Source organism: Chiloscyllium punctatum, chromosome 7 (assembly GCF_047496795.1).
Source record: "Chiloscyllium punctatum isolate Juve2018m chromosome 7, sChiPun1.3, whole genome shotgun sequence".
NCBI classification, from domain to species: domain Eukaryota; kingdom Metazoa; phylum Chordata; class Chondrichthyes; order Orectolobiformes; family Hemiscylliidae; genus Chiloscyllium; species Chiloscyllium punctatum.
In genome coordinates this window covers 116,814,833-116,835,206 of record NC_092745.1, presented here as the reverse complement: position 1 = coordinate 116,835,206, position 20,374 = coordinate 116,814,833, and the positions used below count along the sequence as shown (strand labels likewise).

At 40.9% G+C, this 20,374-nt stretch overlaps 1 protein-coding gene across 1 annotated transcript in view; it reads left to right on the top strand.

The window, feature by feature from the left end:
• Nucleotides 1–20,374, top strand: part of hfm1 (helicase for meiosis 1) — a 193,310-nt gene that overhangs the window by 58,615 nt on the left and 114,321 nt on the right. The window contains exons 16-17 of the mRNA XM_072573276.1: nt 14,527–14,607; nt 14,721–14,812. Coding sequence (XP_072429377.1) covers nt 14,527–14,607; nt 14,721–14,812 — 173 coding nt within the window. The remainder of the gene's footprint in view (nt 1–14,526; nt 14,608–14,720; nt 14,813–20,374) is intronic.

Sequence of the window (20,374 nt, the reverse complement as noted above, 5' to 3'; positions counted from 1 at the left end):
AATTATTAGCATGAATAGTAATGTTGAGAGAGGACATTCCTGACGGCAGCCCCTACCTACACTGAAGCTATCTGAGCCTAAACCATTGGTGATCACGGCTGCTTTGGGGTCATTATACAATGTTGAGACCCATTTAGCAAATACCTCTCCAACACCAAACCTTTCCAGTGTATAGAACAGGTATGACCATTCAAATGCCTTCTCTGCATCCAATGAGACTACTATTCCCGATATTCTTTCCTGATGACAGACTTGAATCACATTCAAAACCCTTCTAATATTATTACATGATCTACGGCCCTTGATAAACCCCGTCTGGTCCTCTTTTATGATATATGGCAATACCCTCTCCAGTCTCAATGCTAATGTTTTAGAAAGAATTTTAAAATCTACATTTAGCAAAGATATTGGTCTGTCTGATGCGCAACCTTCTGGGTCCTTTCCTTTTTTGAGAATGAGAGAAATATTCACTTCTCTCAACGAAGGCAGGAGGCAGCCCTGACTATATGAGTAGTTGTACATGTCCATAAGTGGACCAGCTAATACTCCTGTAAACTCTTTGTAGAATTCAACCTGAAATCCATCTGGACCAGGTGTTTTACCACTCTGAAGCTGCCTGATTACGTCAAGTACTTCCTAGGTTGTTAGGGGAGCATTCAGGACCGACACCTGTTCCAGGGTTAAGTCCGGAAAGGCCAGGCTTTCAAAAAAGGACTGCATCTTCCCAGCTCTATCCTCACAATCCTGCGATTTATACAAATCAAAGTAAAACTTTCTGAAGATTGTGTTGGTCCTTTTATGATCATGAGTAAGAGTACCAGCACTTTCCCTGATGGACATGATAGCTTGAGGGGCCTTTTTTTCCCTTGCGAGAAACGTTGGGTATCTACCAGGCTTATCGCCATATTCATATAATCTTTGCTTTGCAAATAATATTTCCCTCTTTGCCGTTTGAGTAAGCGTGGCTGTCCTAAGGGCCGTAATCCTTTGTAATTTAGCAACAGAGGGCCTATTAACGTACGCTGTCTCAGCTGCCTTTAAGCGAGCTTTGAGTAGATGTTGTTGTTCTCCCTTTTGTTTTTTCTGGGTCGCTGAGTATGGAATGATCAGACCCCGCACATAAGCCTTAATGGTCTCCCCATCATCGACGGGTTACTAGCTGTACCTGAATTAATTTCCAAAAAAGTTTTGAATTCTTGAGAGAAATAATTTACAAATTTAATATCCTTCATTCAGAAAGAGTCCATATGCCAATGTCAGGGGGCCATCTCATTGTACCTAGTCTTGACTTCCATATACACTGCAGCATGATCAGAAGTTATTATATTACCTATTTTTCAGGATAATATGGAATTCGAAAAGGTCGAGGGGGCAAAAAACATATCAATTCTAGTGTGACACTTAAGTGGATTAGAATAAAAAGAGAAAGCTCTGCCTTGCAGCTGGAGGGACTTCCACATATCTACTAATCCTAGTTCTATATCTGGGGGATATACCTGCAGTACTCTTGCGTATCCTGTCTATCTCCAGGTCCATAATGCAATTAAAATCTCCTCCTATAATTGTATAATGAGCCCCGAGATCCATCAGTTTGGAGAAGGCTTCCATTATAAATTTGAAAGGATGTGCCGGGGGACAATAAAGATTCAAGATTCCATATTCCTCTCCATTTATAAAGGCTTTAATCAGTATATACCGTTCAGATTAATATTTTCTCTGACTTAAGATTTTGAAAGGGAGATTCTTCCGAATGAGAATAACTACTCCCCTACTTTTTGAACTGAAGGATGAAAAGGAGGCCTGATCAAATCCACCCTGTTACAATTTCAAGTGTTCTTTATCCAGTAAATGTGTCTCCTGTAAGAGAGCTATATCAACCCTTTCTTTTTTGAGGATTGATCGTATTTTCTTCCTTTTGATTGGCGAATTACTCCCCTTGACATTCCAGGTGCACCATTTAATCGAATGACTAACCATAATCATCCAGGCAAGTCCGAGACCCCCTGGGAGGAAGAACCCCATCCAAAACACCCCAGGCATAGACCATAGAAAATTCATAAAAATAGAGATTCTTGAATACACTCACACAATATAGTAAAAAACTTTCTAAATTAAAAAAAAATTAAAAGGAGATTTTCCCCCTTCCTTCCAGGGGGCATCACTTCCTATCTGAAAACCCATCGTATCCTCTCCCAACCAGTGCCCCCCCCCCCGACCCAGGCACCCCATAATAAAATAGAAAAATTCAAGTGTACTATAAAGCTAAAGTTAACCGTGAGTACCCTAGCCACCCACCCATACCAACAACTAGATACATTTAATAACGATAGTACCATGTATAAACTATAAAGTTACAGCCTAAACAGGTAATAACTAAGTGTAATAACACAAAAATAAAAAAAGGAAAAAACCCTATTCGAAAAGAAAGAAATAAGGTAGGACAAAGCAAACACCCCCCCCCTCCCCCACCCCCCCCCTCACCTGAATCAACTAAACCGCCCGGCCTATATAAAAAAAGGAAATTGCATAGTGGAGAACAAATAAGCCCCCCTCCCTAACCCCTAGAGATGATATTAAACAGTAAAGGAAATAAGGGAAAAAATAGAAGGGTAAACCGGGGGGGGGGGGGCAGAACAGCATCATTAACCATTCGGATTAATTCTTACAATCTATTTAAGAGAGTCCAAAATTCCTTGGCCTTCTCTGGCGATCCGAAGTTATAGATGGATCCTTCATGGTTAAAACGCAGTGTCACTGGGTAATGCAAGAATTACTGAATGTTTAAGTCCCTTAGACGCTTCTTCATTTCATCAAATGCCCTCCTCTTGCGGACCAAAGCTGGGGAAAAATCCTGAAACAGCATAATCCTAGATCCCTTATATGTCATGGCCTGGGGATCTTTCCTGAGGGTTCTGGAGGCTTCCAGGAGCATTTGCTTCTCTCTATAACACTGAAGCCGGAACAGGACCGGGCGGGGACGCTGGTCCGACCCGGGCCTGCGTATTGCAACCCGGTAGGCCCATTCTACCTGCACCTGGCCTGATCCAGCCTCCAGCTTCAACATCTGAGGGAGCCACTGCTCCAAAAACACTGCAAGCTGGCCTTCCTCTTCCCGTTCGGGAAGGCCCAGCAAACGAGTATTTTTTTGACAACCCCAATTCTCGAGGAAATCGATGTGATCTTCTAAGGCGAGAGTCCGGACCCGACCCATGGCCGATTCTGCAGCAGTGGGCTTTAGCTACACCTCTCCAACTCGATGTTCGATTTTTTTCAATATCTCGGTAGTGCTTTTGCTGCACAACCGAGAGCGATTCCCACCTGCTTCTGGACTCCTCTATGAAGACTTCGATTTTCCCTTCCAGCTTGGTAATTACAGCAACAAGGCTCGCCACCGTAGGTAAGTCCCCCGGGGCGGCTGTGGACACCTCTGCTGCAGCTGGGGATGGTGGGGGAAGGGTTCCTGCCTACTGCAAGCTGCAGGCATTCTTTCCCTTAGTCATTTTAACAAAGCACCAAACTACTCAAGTTTGATGCACAATGACTAACTGTATTGAATGAAAGTTATTTTGAATGGTTTGGCAGGTGTGGTGGAGGCGGGCAGTCCACTTTGCCTGAGTCTTGGGCAGAGCACTACAGACTCAGACTTGCTGGGTCGCCGCCACCTTGGATCTCCTGCAGGGGATTCTGATGAAACTGAACTACAAGAGCAACCACCCCAGCACCCACAAGTGAATCTGCATTAAAACATTATTCAGACGGGCAAGGACACACCACAGCAACCCAGAATTCCAGAATGCAGAACAGAAACACCTGTTCAAAGGATTTAAATGAAATGGGTACCCCAAGAGGACTATCATCTGATACTTAGGTAACAAACCTAAAGGAGAAAACACCACACAACCAGACTCGATAGTCACCATGCTGTACATCAAAGACATATTAGAAATGATTACCCAACTACTCAGACCTCTAGGAATCTTAGTGACCCCACAAACCAGTGAACACCTTTCACCAGCACCTCACAAAGGTTAAAGACCCAACACCCACATCCAACAGGACAAACGTTATCTACAAGATACCCTTACTGTGCGAGTGCATGAACACCAGCTTGCCACTGCCAGACATAATTGGTACTCCCTCATTTCTAACCACACAGATAACAAAGGGCACAAATTCAAGTGGGACAATGTAACCATTCCATCACAGACAAAATAGGGACACTTGAGAAAATTCCTTGAAGCCTGGTACTCCAACTATAACTGAATCAAAAATCAGTGTTGATGATGCTCCTTTAACAAGGTTAAGTTGTCCTTTTTTTTCAGAGGAATCATAAACACAGAGGCTCCAGGAGGTCTAAGTTTGAAGGGTTTTAGGACCATTTTGATTATAGCTGACACATACTGCCTCAGTAAAAAGACTTTCAAGTTTTAGAAAAATAACCAATTGTTCAATGAAAAGGAAGTGGCCAGTTTTCCCAGCTCAGCTTTACTCTGGTTTGGTTTGGTTTTAGCAAACAGTCAGTTGCGAAGCTGCTGGACCCAAAGAAGCAAATCCATGCTGATTCTCCCTCTTTCTGACATCTCTTCTGTAAAACTCTATGTTTGATTGTTTGATTTTACCTTTTTTTCCAAGGGGTGTTTATGGGGATTGTTGCACATGTTTGGAACAGCATCATTAAGTTGGGATAATCTGTTAATTTTTTTGATAAATTAAGTTATTCTATATTTGGTTCTCTCTTGTTTGTGTTTCATTCAGTAATCTTGCAAATAAAGTTTGTTTTGTTTAAAACTAAGCGGTTGGGCCAGCTGCACCACTCCTGGAATATTTACTTTACACCTGATTAAAACAACTAGCAAAGTTAGCATCCTGGCTACTTTCTTAAAACATTTGAGGGGTCTGGCCTGGTCCATAACAGATTGGGGGCTTGTCCAGGATTTGTTCTATAGTTCCAAATTGGGATTAGGGTTGTTGGACTCAAAGGCTGTGAGTGGCAGGTGTTAGTGTCTTTTGTTCTGGGTGTTAATTTTGGTAGGTTTAAACAGTGCTTGGGATAGCAATGGCTCTTTCAGTCACCAAGAATTTTCGGGGGAGGGAAGTAGTAACTTTGGGAGTTTTACAAAAGGTGAATAAGGCAAAGCTGCTGGAATTAGCAGACAAGCTGGGCTTTGTGGCTGCCTCCTTCCGTAAGGCAAGGAGAGATAATTACAGCAATAGCTCAACATTTAAATTTGTGAGAAATGCCATCAGAATCTTTAGAGATGGCTAAAGTTCAATTGAAAATGAAACAACTTGAGGCAAAAGAGAAGGAAAGGGCAACAGAAATGAAATGGTTTAAATTATGATTAAGAGCAGAGGAAAGGGGAAAAGAACAAATTGCTTTAGCGAACAAAAAGAAAAAGAGAGAAAAAAGACAGTTGAGAGAAAAGGAAGAAAGAGAGGGAGTTTGAACTTCAGAAATTAGCACTTAAACAGGAAAGTCGGCTTAAAAGGATGGAAATGAATGCTGAAGATAAACTTAGTGAGGAAGAGAGTGAGGATGATCAAACCCATGGTAGCCAAAGGCCTGGTCAGAAACTGTTTAAATATATTCAGGATGTGGAGATGCCAGTGTTAGATTGTTGGACAAAGTTAAAAATCACAGCACACCAGGTCCAACAGGTTTATTTGGATGCACTATCTTTCGGAGTGATGCTCTTTCATCTGGTAGCTGTCGAGCAGGATCATAAGACATAGAATTTACAGCAAAATGATACACGCTGAAATGATATATTGAACCAACTGAGATTGCTGTTAAGTATTTCATCTTTTAGAATGGACTGCAGATTTCGGTTCATTAATATGTAAATCCCGGGACTTCTTTTACATCACATTCTGGAAGTAACTTAAGGTTTTATTTTAAAAAAGGTGACAGTGTATTAAAGGTGTGAGGTTAGAGTCTGTCTGTATCCCAATCTTGAGTCAGACTGTTTCTATTTCCAAAGTAGAAATGTTTAAAATGTTATATGGATTGACCACCTGCATTGACTGCCTGCAGGTTGTGAGCTTTTTAGCAAAATAGAATGTATTCTCAAATGTAAATTCACCCCATAGACTTACACGTGTGTGTGCAAGCGTCACAAGGATGTAGTTGAATTTTGCCAGACCTATGGAAAACCACAGACTGTAATAAAACTCGCACCTTTAATACCTATTCCCGCAGTTGAGGAACATTTTACAAGAGTCTTAATTGATTGCATAGGGCCCCTACCTAAAACAAAAAGTGGGAATCAGTATTTTTTAACAATAATGGATGTGTCCTATAGATTTCCAGAGGCCGTTCCATTACACAGCATGACAGCTACTAGGATTGTAAAAGAATTACTCAAATTTTTCACTAGATACAGACGACCCACAGAGATACAATCAGATAAAGGGTCACATTTTTTATTGAAATTATTCAAGGAAGTTATGGACATCTTAGGAATAAAACAATTCAAATCTACTGTGTACTATCCAGAGTCAGAGGGAGTGCTCAAAAGGTGGCCCCAGACGTTAAAGACCATGTTGAGGATTTATGGTTAAGACTATCCAGATGATTGGGTTAAGGGAATTCCGTTCGTACTTTTTGCGATCAGAGATGCACCAAATGAATCAACCAAATTCAGTCCATTTGAATTAGTTTTTGAGTAAGAAGTGAGAGGACTGCTAATTGCATATTTGGACTATGTGTCAAATTTTAGGGAACAATTAAATAGAGCAGGGGAGTTGGCTAGACAGCATTTAAAAGTATCACGGCATACAATGAAACAGGAAGCCGACAAGAAATAAAAAACTTGCAATTTTGCTATCAGAGATAAAATGTTAGTGTTACTTCCAATGACTGGTGAACCTTTGAAAGCAAGGTTTAATGGACCTTATCAAGTCAAAAGGAAATTGAGGTGAACTATTTGATAAAGACTGCAGACAGAAAGAAATCTCGCAGAGTGTGTCCTGTGAATATACTCAAAAGGTATTTTGACAGGGAAGGAAAGCCAAGTAGACTGTGTTATTGGTTGCAACACAGAGAGAAGAATCAAGTTCAGAGGATTTTGAATTGGACATTCCTCAAATTAAATTTGACAATGAGGAAGTTGTCAAAAATTGGGATAAATTATTGAGTCACCTTTCAAAGGAAAATTTAAATGACCTGAAAGAATTATTACTATCACATGGGGAGATATGTGGAAATAAGCTGGGAAGTACTAATTTAATTATGCAAGATGTAGATATAGGCAATGCTGTTCCGATTAAGCAACATCCTTAATGGCATAACCCTCTAAAGTTGGCACAGGTCAAAAGGAGATTGAACACTTGCTCCCAGACAATAGAATTGAAGTAGGTTACAGTGACTGGAGCTCAACCATAGTAATGGTGCCAAAACCAGATGGTACCCAATAGTTATGTGTGGACTATTGCAAAATCAATACAGTTACAAAGACATTGCATATCTGATTCCGCATTTGGAAGACTGTGTTGCAAAGGTGGGACAAGTACCTAAGTTGGACTTGTTCAGAAGTCACTGGCAGGTACCTTTGTCCAAAAGAGCGAAAGACAATTTCAGCTTTCGTAACTCCAGATGGGCTGTATCAGTTTAAAGTCATGGTGTTTGGTATGAAAGATGCGCCAGCCACTTTTAAGAGACTTATCAATAACGTCATTACCGGATTACCAAATTGTGTAGTTTGTATTGATGACGTGGTGATTCTTAATTACACATGGAAGGAATATATGCAACATTTATCAGAATTGTTTGATCGACTTCAGGAGGCAGGCTTGGTGATAAACCTGGCTAAAAGTGAATTTGACAAAGCCAAATTCATCTTCCTTGGCCATATTATTGGACATGGACAAATGATCCCTCGGAATGCAAAAACAAAAGTAATCGGGGAGTGTCTCATTAAAAAAAACAGGACTATGATTCCTGGGATTTTATTGAAAATTCATACCAAATTATACAGTGTATCGGCTTCACTCACTGAATTGCGAAAGAAAGGCAAGAAGTTTCAATGGACAGTGAACTGTCGGAAGGTGTTTGACAGTCTGAAAGCTGTGATTAGCCATGCCTAATTACACAAAGCCATTCAAAGTGAATATCAATGCAAGTGATGTGGGTGTCGGTGCTGTGCTCTGACCAGAAGACAATGAGTAATTAGATCTATTGGGTATTTCTCCAGGAAATTGAACATTCATCAGCAGAAATATCCGACAGTTGAGAAGGAGACTTTGAACTTGATGTTGGCTTTACAATACTTCAGTGTTTATTTTACCAGTAATGTGTCTGAGACAATCATATATGCTGATCATAACCCATTGTGGAGAAATTTAATGATAAAAATGTCAGACTTTCAATGGAGCATGTTGATACAGCTATTCAATTTGAAAATTGTGCATATGGCAGGACAGGAAAACATGATTACTGATGCATTGTTGAGACTTGAATGAGAAATGGAGGTAATTGATGGCGGGGTAAAATATACTGATACAAAATGTAGTAGTGCATGTTTGCATGATTATTGTCAATGTAATGTGTATGGATATTGTAGTGTATTAACAATTTAAGATTAAGGGGTTTTAAAATGGAGCTATCTTTGGATATTGATGGTTCATGTTTTTTAAGGTGGGACGTGTGATGATGCTGCTCCTTTAACAAGGTAATGTTTTTTTTCCAGAGGAGTCGTAAACACAGAGACTCCAGGGGGTCTAGGTTTGAAGCGTTTTAGGGCCAATTTGATTACAGCTAATAGATACTGCCTCAGGCAAAAGGTTTTCAAGTTTAAAAAAGCATTCGTACAATGAAAGGAGAGTGGGCCAGTTCTCGTAGCTCAGCTTTTTTCTGGTTTGGCTTGGTTTTGGCAAGCAGTCAGTTGGGAAGCTGCTGGATGCAACGAAGCACCTGCTGTGCTTTTCCAGCACATCTCTAATCTAGACTCTGATCTCCAGCATCTGCAGTCCTCACATTTGCCTGGTGGAATTCAGACAGTAAAAGCACAGCAGGTCAGGCAGTATCGAATGAAGGGCTTTTGCCTGAAATGTCAATTTTCTTGCTCCTCAGATGCTGCCTGACCTGCTGTGCTTTTCTGGCACTGGTCTAATCTAGACTCTGAATTCCACCAGGGCCATACAAGAGTCTCCAAAATGTTGTTGAGTAGTTATGTGTGTCGGCCAGGCCTGGATGCAGACATAGCTGTGTTGATGGGTAGTGCCAAGAGCGCCAACATGGACAGAAACTACCACTAGCAGCTCCCTCACATCCATGGGAATAAATGAGTAAGCCTTGACCCAGTTGCATTTTGACTATGCATGTCCTTTCATGAGTTCAAAGTTCTTAGTCATTGTAGATGTGAGGTCAGGACCAGTGACGTATAAAGTTCGGGTAGGTGCAGCAGTCCTGAATAAGCACGTGGGTCACATGAAAACTGCAAACTCACAAACGATACAGGAGCAAAATGTGCCCTACCCCTTGGAAAGGCTGCTGGAACCCATGGGTTCACCCTTCTCATCAAGAGTTGATGAGTCACAAATATACATAAGAACTTGGAGCATTTAGTCCTTCGAGCCACCTCCACTTACTCACCCTCTCACCATAACTCTTAATTCCTTCATTGTTCAAAAAAATCTATCTTAGCTTTAAAACCATTTCCTGAAGTAGAGTCAACTACTTCGCTGAGCAGGGAGTTTCATAGATTCACAGCCTTTTGGGTGAAGAATTTCCTTCTCAATTCAGTCCTAAATTTTCTCTCCCTAATTTTTATGCTGTTCCCTCTTGTCCTAGTTTCACCTGACAGTGGAAAATCCTCTCTACATCTATCTTATCTATTCCCTTCATAATTTTATGTTTCTATAAGATCCCCTCTCATTCTTCTAAATTCCAATGAATATAATCACAGCCTACTCAGTCTGTTCTCATAAACCAACCTCACAACTCCTGAATCGACCTAGTAAACCTCCTCTGCACCCCCTCTCGTGCTAGTCGTCAGAATCTGAGGTGGGCACAAGGATGTAGCTGCCTCAACATCTTTGCCACTGGAAGAAGAGTGTGAAATTCTACCAAGGTGTTCCTTGCACAAGAGGCAAACTCCTGTGTGTTACATACTGCCCATATCAGATGCCAAGTCAGAAGATTCTGACTTGATGCTAAAATGCCCCAGGAGGCTCTCCAAGATAAAGGACAAGCCTATGTCATTGGACTGAGAAGGTGGTGGAATGTAGTGATTGTACCATGGTCAACCAGCTGGACTTTAGAGAATGCGAGTTTCCTGATTGGGGCTGTTAATCTGATACAAGCAGGGAGCCCTGACTGACATATAAAAAGAGGAGTGCCAAACGTACCAATACTCTGAGAGCTGACTCTGAGTGAGGCATAGACTTGTTGTGTGGACACCCTAGTTACAAAGGCCCAACAACATCTTCTTCGGGCAGTTGAGAAAATTTGGCATGACGGCAAATACCCTTGCCAACTTTTAGAGATGCGCCATCAAGTGCATTCTGTCTAGATGTATAACTACCTGGTATGGCAACCGTACCATTCAAGATCAGAGGTAGTTACAGAGAGTGGTGAACTTGGCCCTGACAATTGCAAAGGCCAACCTCACATCTATGGAATCCATCTATCAGGCCCACTGTCAAGTAAAGGCCACCAAAATTCTCAAGATCCATCCCACCCTGGCAATGGTTTTCTCCAACCTCTACCATTGGGGAGAAGGTACAGAAGCCTGAACACACGCACCAGCTGGTTTCATAACAGTTTCCACCCGACTGTTAGAATACTGAATGGACTCACAAACTCTTAACATTTGCCTGTACCTGTGTTTTTGTTTTTGCCACTGTTTACCTAATATTTACTTACCTATGCTACTTAACTCTGTGATCTGCCTGTGTTGCTCGCAAGACAAAGCTTTTCACTGTGCATTGGTACATGTGACAATAAATTCAATTCCTTTCAATACTAGATTCAAGGATTGTTCATGTGTAAATAAATGGTGACTTGGTGACAGAAAACTAGTCTCTGTGGAATTATTTCACATGGGTAATATACTGTGATCAAACAGCACACACTAACCAGCAAATGTGATCAGGGTAGATCTCACAGATTTCTCAGCAATTCTCGTAGACGGTAACTCAGTGGGTCAGCAAATTTCATTGAACTTTAAAAGGCATTATAATTCTTTACTGTTGCTGATCTGGCCTTGAAGCCCCGCCAAGAATTGTCTTGCCATAAATTGCCTCAGTGAGTGTTTTCCTTGATCAGTACTCCTCTGGACTTCATAAACTACACTCCAGTATTTATACATTGACATATACACAACTTTTCTCCCTCAGCTTGATTCAGCCCCTGCTGAACTCTGTCCTGTATTTTCCCTGAAATCCAACCTTGCTCAGTTGCATCCAGCAAGTAGTGCTTATGGGCTTTTGAACTATACTAACCCGTTAGTGGCACACAGTTTCTTGTGAGCCCCTACAACTTCCAGAACATTTCCTAAGACCTGACTGCAGCACCTACCCACTTAATAACTCCACAAACCTGAACTGAGTTCCATCTACTCTTGGGACTGAATTAATCTTTCCTGCACAGACTACATGTCTTGCTGAAAATCAGCACTCCTAACACTCTTAATTTTGGAGTCTACTGTCTGCCTTCTTCACACTTACTGATCTTCAGTTTCTAACTGGCTGCTTTGAACTCCTGTTTAGCAAACCGAAAACTGTCCTGAATGACCTGTTGAAAACCTTGCAATAAGCCTTTCCCCAATTGCCATACAAAATTAAATGTTACCACTGAGCAGCTTTTGGAATTGTCAGTTTCATGTATGTTACAGTCATAGATTGCTGGCTTGATCAGTATTCAGAGAAAGATAAAACTGGAGGATTTCATCTCAACTCTTGTGCAAACAATAATCAAACGGGCAAGTAAACCAAAAGAAAGCCCTCAAACGTGAACTGTAAAACTAAAAACAGTAACTGAAATCTCATTAAACTAAAATGTAATTCCTGGAATGTTTATCTTTTGTTTTCTTTGGAAAGTTTATCTTTATAAGTGCTTGTGGTACTTAATCACTCTGTGCCCAACACTTGGATATCCTTAGTCTTAAATAATAACTAATTAATATGCTATGAATACTATGCTCAGAATTTTCTCAGAATTAGTTTTTCATTTCTATCCTGCCAGCAAAATGAAGATCAAGCACAAATAAGTTAAATATTTATTTCAGAATTATGATTCTCAAAATCATCTGGCATTAATTGAGGCTGCTAAGTGTGATGAAAACTTTATTCACAGAACAACATATATCAGTAGTGGCAATACTATGGCTTTAAGAGGTTATTTTGTCATGATTACTTTTAAGAGAGAGTTTGAACAAGATGTGGTAAGCAATCTGTAAGAAAGTAAAGAGCTTGTGAGGCCTTGGGGGTTTTTTTCCCAAATTTGGAACAATAGAAGCAGCCTGCATGGGTGGTGTCAAGCTCTGACCCACAGAACTAGGACTTATAGTTTTAGCGTTCAACAGAAGCTGCTGTGGTTGTGAAAAAGCTGCCATATCGCTCTTTGTTATAGCTGAAAACTGGAGTTCTTTCTCTCACAGAATCGTGTTTTAATGACTTTTTCGCCTGAATTGGAGTTGCATGCAAGGCAATCTGTTTTCTGAATTTGCCTTTTTGCCAAGGGCGTGTTGATGGGATATCACTACATTGGAAAGGTTACTGTTTAGTAGTAAAGTAATCTATTATTCTGTTAAGTTTTCCAATTATTATTCCAAGTTCCCCTTTCTTTCGTTGTTAACTATGGCATTTGAATAAATTAACATAAAGTAGTTTGACCAATCGAATGGCATCTGAAACATAGCACATCACATTTACCTTTAAAGTCAGAAGAAGTTAGAGTCTGGGCTACCTTCTTAATATATTTTGGTCCATGTTATGGTCTAGCTCATAACACAGTTTTAAGCCAATTTCACTTTAGTCCAACTCCACAGCAAGAATGAGGATTTTCCTGGGTATAGAATATATATTGTATTGCAGTGATTCAAAGTATCTTTTTAAATCTTACATTTTTTCCCAGAATCTATTGGACCTCATTGTCCAAACACAGACTCAGTTTTTTTTTGTCTACAATGTAAATGTGTCCTGTTTCTGAAATCATACCTGATCTGGCACGAGAAGAAAGCTAAATGACAACTTGAAGTTGGTTTAGACCTTTATACTCAATGTCCACACTTCATGATTAACAGGGTGTCTTGTGCATGCATCACTGAAGACTAGTATGCAAGCACAACAGGTCATAAGGAAAGCAAATGGAATATTGGCATTTATTGTTAAAGGAATAGGGTGTAAAAGTAGCGGATTGTTGCTGCATCTGTGCAAGGCATTAGTAACATCACACCTGCAGTAGTGTGTATAGTTTTGGATGTAGTTCCCTTGGAAGTCGTCAGAAGAGGTTTGCTAGATTGATTCCAGAAATGAGGGGATTGTCTTATGGGAGAGATTGAGCAGTTTAGACCAATACTGTCTGAAGTTCAGAAGAATGAGAAGAGATCTAAACAAGGTATATAAAATGAGAAAGGCAATTGACAAGGTAGATGTAGAGAGGGTGTTCTTTCATAGAGCAATCTGAAACTACAGGTCAAACAGAGATGAGAAGAAATTACTTCTCTCAAAGGTTGGTTAATCTGTGTAATTTGTACCCCAGAGTACAGTGGATGCCAGGACATTGAGTAAGTTAAAGGACGAAGGTTTAAGGACAGATTTTTGATTAGTAATGGGTTGAAAGGTAATGAACAGCAGGCAGGAAAGTGGAATTGAGGCCAAGATGGGATTAGCCATGATCGTATTAAAAGACGGAGGAGGGATGAGTTGCCTACTGCTGCTCCGAGTTCATATGTTCTTATGTTTTTATCACAACAAGCTGTGGCATTGATGATGGACGAGAAGTGCAAATTTACAATGAGCTATTTACACTGCTCTTTTTTATCCACACTTTCCATATGTTTTGATACAGTTTATAGTAAGGACACTCAAGTATTATTGTCCAATATCTGACTTTTCATTTGTGTGGCACAATTTTTGATATACAATTAATAACATCAAAGGTGAATTTAAAGCGCAAGTCAGCGTAGTGGGCAGAAATTGTACAGTGAAGTTATTTTAATTACAATAACTTTACAATTTGATTTTATCAATTTGTGTTTTGCTTTGGAGCGTTCTCACATGCATAACAGGAACAGTGAGCACACTTATACCCAAACTTTTGAGCTGTTGAAATTAATGGAAGACAAGTCTTGGGTTGGAACTGAGTGGGTGGCATTTGTCTGAATTCCAAATAAACATTTCAAATGGAAATATCTCTGCCAAGGTCTTCTGATGCCAGCCTGTGGATTTTTGAGGGTTCTATTTCAAAGACAGATTTATTGGTAGTGTTTACCTAAGATTCATGTATTAATAAAATAGATAAATTGTAATATATTACAAATGATTAATCATGTATAATTAAAAACAGTTTTTATTCTAAAACAGAATTATGCTTGAAGAATTTACATGCTTTGTCTTCGATTGGTTTGATAAAAATGGATGAAGAGATCAATTTCAAGCCGACAGGTGAAAATATCATTCCAAAAATTCGAATAAAATTTTGTTTTAATGAAAAATATTATAATAGTATTTATTATTGATATTGTAATATGTTAAAGCTTTTCCTTTATATTTAATAGAAACTGGGAGACTAATGGCTCGTTATTGCATTGCTTTCGACACAATGAAACTTTTCTACTTGGTCACTGGAAGCGAAACTTTAAATGAACTGGTAACTTGATAACTCATTCGAAGTAACAAATAAAAAGTTTTAATTTCAGATCCCAAAAGGGTTAATGATGCACCTATTTCAAATTGCTCATTTTAAATTTCTAGGTGGATCTGGAAAACGTAAATGATTTCACAGTATCTAAAATAGACTTACAGTGATTATTTGGGTAGGGGAGCACATTGATAACTGAAGTCGGCTAACAATTCAGAGGTTTGGCAAAATAATCTGGATGCATGAGTTCCAAGTCCCACCAAGCCAGCAAAGGCCCTTCAATGAACAAAAAAGAATTTCAAAATTTAAATTCAGTTAATGGTGACTGTGAAACTACTGTATTACAAATACAACGGGTTCACTAATATTTAGAGTCATAGAGATGTACAGCAGGGAAACAGACCCTTCGGTCCAACCCGTCCATGCCGACCAGATATCCCAACACAATCTAGTCCCACCTGCCAGCACCTGGCCCATGTCCCTCCAAACCCTTCCTATTCATATACCCATCCAAATGCCTCTTGAATGTTGCAATTGTACCAGCCTCCACCACATCCTCTGCGTGAAAACGTTGCCCCTTAGGTCTCTTTTATATCTTTCCCATCTCACCCTAAACCTATACCATCTAGTTCTGGATTCCCCCAACCCAGGGAAAAGACTTTGTCTATTTATCCTATCCATGCCCCTCATAATTTTGTAAACCTCAATAAAGTTACCTCAGCCTCAGCCTCAGCCTCCGACGCTCCAGGGAAAACAGCCCCAGCCTATTCAGCCTCTCACTGTAGCTCAAATCCTCCAACCCTGTTAATCTTTTCTGAACCCTTTCAAGTTTCACAACATCTTTCCGATAGGAAGGACACCAGAATTGCACACAATATTCCAACAGTGGCCTAACCAATGTCCTGTACAGCTGCAACATGACCTCCCAACTCCTGTCCTCAATACTCTGACCAATAAAGGAAAGCATACCAAGCGCCTTCTTCACAATCCTATCTACCTGTGACTCCACTTTCAAGGAGCTATGAACCTGCATCCCAAGGTCTCTTTGTTCAGCAACACTCCCTAGGACCTTACCATTAAGTGTATAAGTCCTGCTAAGGTTTGCTTTCCCAAAATGCAGCACCTCGCATTTTTCTGAATTAAACTCCATCTGCCACTTCTCAGCCCATTGGCTCATCTGGTCCAGATCCTGTTGTAATCTGAGGTAACCCTCTTCGCTGTCCACTACACCTCCAATTTTGGTGTCATCTGCAAACTTACTAACCGTACCTCTTATGCCCGCATCCAAATCATTTATGTAAATGACAAAAAGTAGAGGGCGCAGCACCAATCCTTGTGGCACTCCACTGGTCACAGGCCTCCAGTCTGAAAAACAACCTTCCACCACCACCCTCTGTCTTCTACCTTTAAGTCAATTCTGTATCCAAATGGCTAGTTCTTCCTGTATTCCATGAGATCTAACGTTGCTAATCAGTCACCCATGGGGAACCTTGTCGAACGCCTTACTGAAGGCCATATAGATCACATCTACTGCTCTGCCCTCATCAATCGTCTTTGTTACTTCTTCAAAAAACTCAATCAAGTTTGTGAGACATGATTTCCCACGCACAAAGCCATGTTGACTATCCTGAATCAGTCCTTGCCTTTCCAAATACATGTACATCCTGTATCTCAGGATTCCCTCTAACAACTTGCCCCCCCACCGAGGTCAGGCTCACCGGTCTATAGTTCCCTGGATTGTCTTTACCGCCCTTCTTAAACAGTGGCACCACGTTTGCCAACCTCCAGTCTTCCGGCACCTCACCTGTGACTATTGATGATACAAATATCTCAGCAAGAGGCCCGGCAATCACTTCTGTAGCTTCCCACAGAGTTCTTGGGTACATCTGATCAGGTCCTGGGGATTTATCCACCTTTAACATTTTCAAGACATCCAGCACTTCCTCCTCTTGCATTTTGCAAGATGTCACCATCTATTTCCCTGCAGTCTATATCTTCCATATTCTTTTCCACAGTAAATACTGATGCAAAATATTCATTTAGTATCTCCCCCATTTTTTGTGGCTCAATACAAAGTCCGCCTTGCTGATCTTTGAGGGGGAGAAAGTGAGGACTGCAGATGCTGGAGATCAGAGCTGAAAAATGTGTTGCTGGAAAAGCGCAGCTGGTCAGGCAGATTCCTGAAGACGGGCTTATGCCCGAAACGTCAATTCTCCTGCTCCTTGGATGCTGCCTGACCTGCTGTGATCATTGAGGGGCCCTATTCTCTCCCTAGTTATCCTTTTGTCCTTATTATGTTTGTAAAAAACCTTTGGATTCTCCTTAATTCTATTTGCCAAAGCTATCTCATGTCCCCGTTTTGCCCTCCTGATTTCCCTCTTAAGTATACTCCTACTTTCTTTATACTCTTCTAAGGATTCACTCGATCTATCCTCTCTATACCTGACATATGCCTCCTTCTTTTTCTTAACCAAATCCTCAATTTCTTTAGTCATCCAGCATTTCCTATACCTACCAGCCTTCCCTTTCACCCTGATGGGAATATATTTTTTCTGGATCCTTGTTATCTCATTTCTGAAGGCTTCCCATGTTCCAGCCATCCCTTTACCTGCGAACATCTGCCTCCAATCAGCTTTCGAAAGTTCTTTCCTAAAACCTTCAAAATGGGCCTTTCTCCAATTTAGAACTTCAACTTTTAGATCTGGTCTACCCTTTTCTATCACTATTTTAAAATGAATAGAATTATGGTCTCCGGCCTCAAAGTGCTCCCCCACTGACACCTCAGTCACCTGCCCTGCCTTATTTCCCAAGAGTAGGTCAAGTTTTGCACCTTCTCTAGTAGGTACATCCACATACTGAATCAAAAAATTGTCTTGTACACACTTAAGAAATTCCTCTCCATCTAAACCTTTAACACTATGGCAGTCCCAGTCGATGTTTGGAAAGTTAAAATCCCCTACCATAACTATCCTATTTTTCTTACAGATAGCTGAGATCTCCTTACAAGTTTGTTTCTCAATTTCTCTCTGACTATTCAGGGGTCAATAATACAATCCCAATAAGGTGATCATCCCTTTCTTATTTCTCAATTCCACCCAAATAACTTCCCTGGATATATTTCTGGGAATATCCTCCCTCAGCACAGCTGTAATGCTATCCCTTATCAAAAATGCCACTCCCCTTCCTCTCTTGCCTCCCTTTCTATCCTTCCTGTAGCATTTGTATCCTGGAACATTAAGCCCCAGTCCTGCCCATCCCTGAGCCATGTTTCTGTAATTGCTATGATATCCCAGTCCCATGTTCCTAACCATGCCCTGAATTCATCTGCCTTCCCTGTTAGGCCCCTTGCATTGAAATAAATGCAGTTTAATTTATTCGTCCTACCTTATCCCTGCCTGCCCTGACTGTTTGACCCACCTCTGTTCTCAACTGTACCAGTCTCAGATCGATCTCTTTCCTTACTATCTCCCTGGCCCCCCCCCCACCTTACTAGTTTAAATCCTCCCAACCAGTTCTAGCAAATTTCCCTGCCAGTATATTAGTCCCCTTCCAATTTAGGTGCAATCCGTCCTTCTTGTACAGGTCACTTCTACCCCAAAGGAGATTCCAATGATCCAAAAATGTGAATCCTTCTCCCATACACCAGCTCCTCAGCCATGCATTCATCTGCTCTATCCTCCTATTCCTGCCCTCACTCACTCGTAGCACTGGGAGTAATCCAGATATTACTACCCTTGAGGACCTCCTTTTTAAATTTCTGCCTAACTCTCTGTAATCTCCCTTCAGAGCCTCAGCCTTTTCCCTTCCAATGTCGTTGGTTCCAATGTGAACAATGACCTGCTGCTGGCCCCTCTCCCCTGTAAGAACATTCTGTACCCTCTCTAAGGCATCCTTGTTCCTGGCACCAGGGAAACAACACACCATTCTGCTTTTTCTCTGCTGGCCACAGAAACATCTGTCTGTATCCCTGATTACAGAATCCCCTAACACAATTGATCTCTTGGAAGCCAACATACCCCTCGTTGCATTAGAGCCAGTCTCAATACCAGAAGCTTGGCTGTTCGTGCTACGTTCCCCTGAGAATCCATCACCCCCTACATTTTCCAAAACAGCATACCTGTTTGAAATGGGTATATCCACAAATGTCCTGCACTAGCTGCCTACCTCTCTTACCCTTCCTGGAGTTAACCCATCTATGTGACTGTATCTGAGATTTCCCCTGCTTCCTATAACTGCCATCCACCACATACTGTTGCTGTTTCAAATTCCTCATCGCTTCGATCTGTCTCTCCAACCGATCCACTGGATCTGATAAGATTCGCATCCAACAGTATTTATGGCAGATATAATCCACAGTAACCTTTAAACTCTCTTTAAACTTCCACAACTGACAAGAAGTACATATCACTGCAAAGGCCATTTTAGCTCCTTCACAATCTACAGATCCAGAAGATAACATGTCTTATTCCTCTACAAAAACTGCCCCAGGTTAAATTAAAAGCTATGGCTTTTATTTTAAGTTTAATCAAGAGACTTATCTCCAAAAACATATAATCAAGAAAGAATCCACTACACTCACTACTGCAGCCTTTCTTTTGGACAGACTTAAAACAACATTTAACTTATCTGATTCTGTGCTGTGAACTTCACCCAACAGTTCCTCCAAGATTAGTTGTGAAATTCACTGTTTGTTAATTTTCCCAGATGCACTCCGATGTCCAGTGATACATGAATTCAAGCAGCAAAGGCGGTAACTGTGCAGGTTCTTTCTCTCTCTCTCTCTCTCTCTCTCTCTCTCTTTCTCTCTCTCTCCTGCACTGTCCTCACCTTTGTCTCATCTTCTCCCTTTTAAACTGCTGTTGTTTTGACTTTTTTTCCCCAAAGTCTTTAGGAAAGGAAACATCCCCTGATGGTATATTACTCTAACAAGGTCACAATCCTGCCTGCACCTTGACCATCCATGGCAAAGCAACTGAAGTCTTGCCCGACCAAATCCAGGGCTGCCAGGCTTGAAAGTCTCCCAAGCATCGCACACATTCCGGATCAACACCCTTCCAAAAATGGACTACTTCCCCCGATGGGTTATCATTCTAATGGGATCACGACCCTGCCTGCACCCTGTCCTAGGATGGGACGCAATGACTCTATGACTATGACTCCTGTCCTATATGTGACTCCACATTTACAGCAGCTTAGTGAACTCTTAACTGCCCCCTGAAATGACCTAATAAACCCAGAAAAAGAACCCAGTCAATTTTTCATCTGTTAAGTTAAAAGAAAGAAAGTTGTACAGATCCCTTTCCAGATGTATCCTCTGATCCACAAATAGTAAATTTGTATTTAGGCTTCGGCCATTCAGTGTACTTGCATAGAGATTCAGGACAATCTTCCCTTATCCCCATAGAGTAAATTTGAGATGAAAGTAGTTTATATTGATTCTAGCTCCATAGAAATAAGACAGGAAAGTCACAGAAGCAATGGCAAAGTGATGTCAGTAAATATATATTACTAAAACGCCAAGAGAAGCTGCAATGGAAAAATTGATTAGAATTGAACGATAAAAGGGATTCC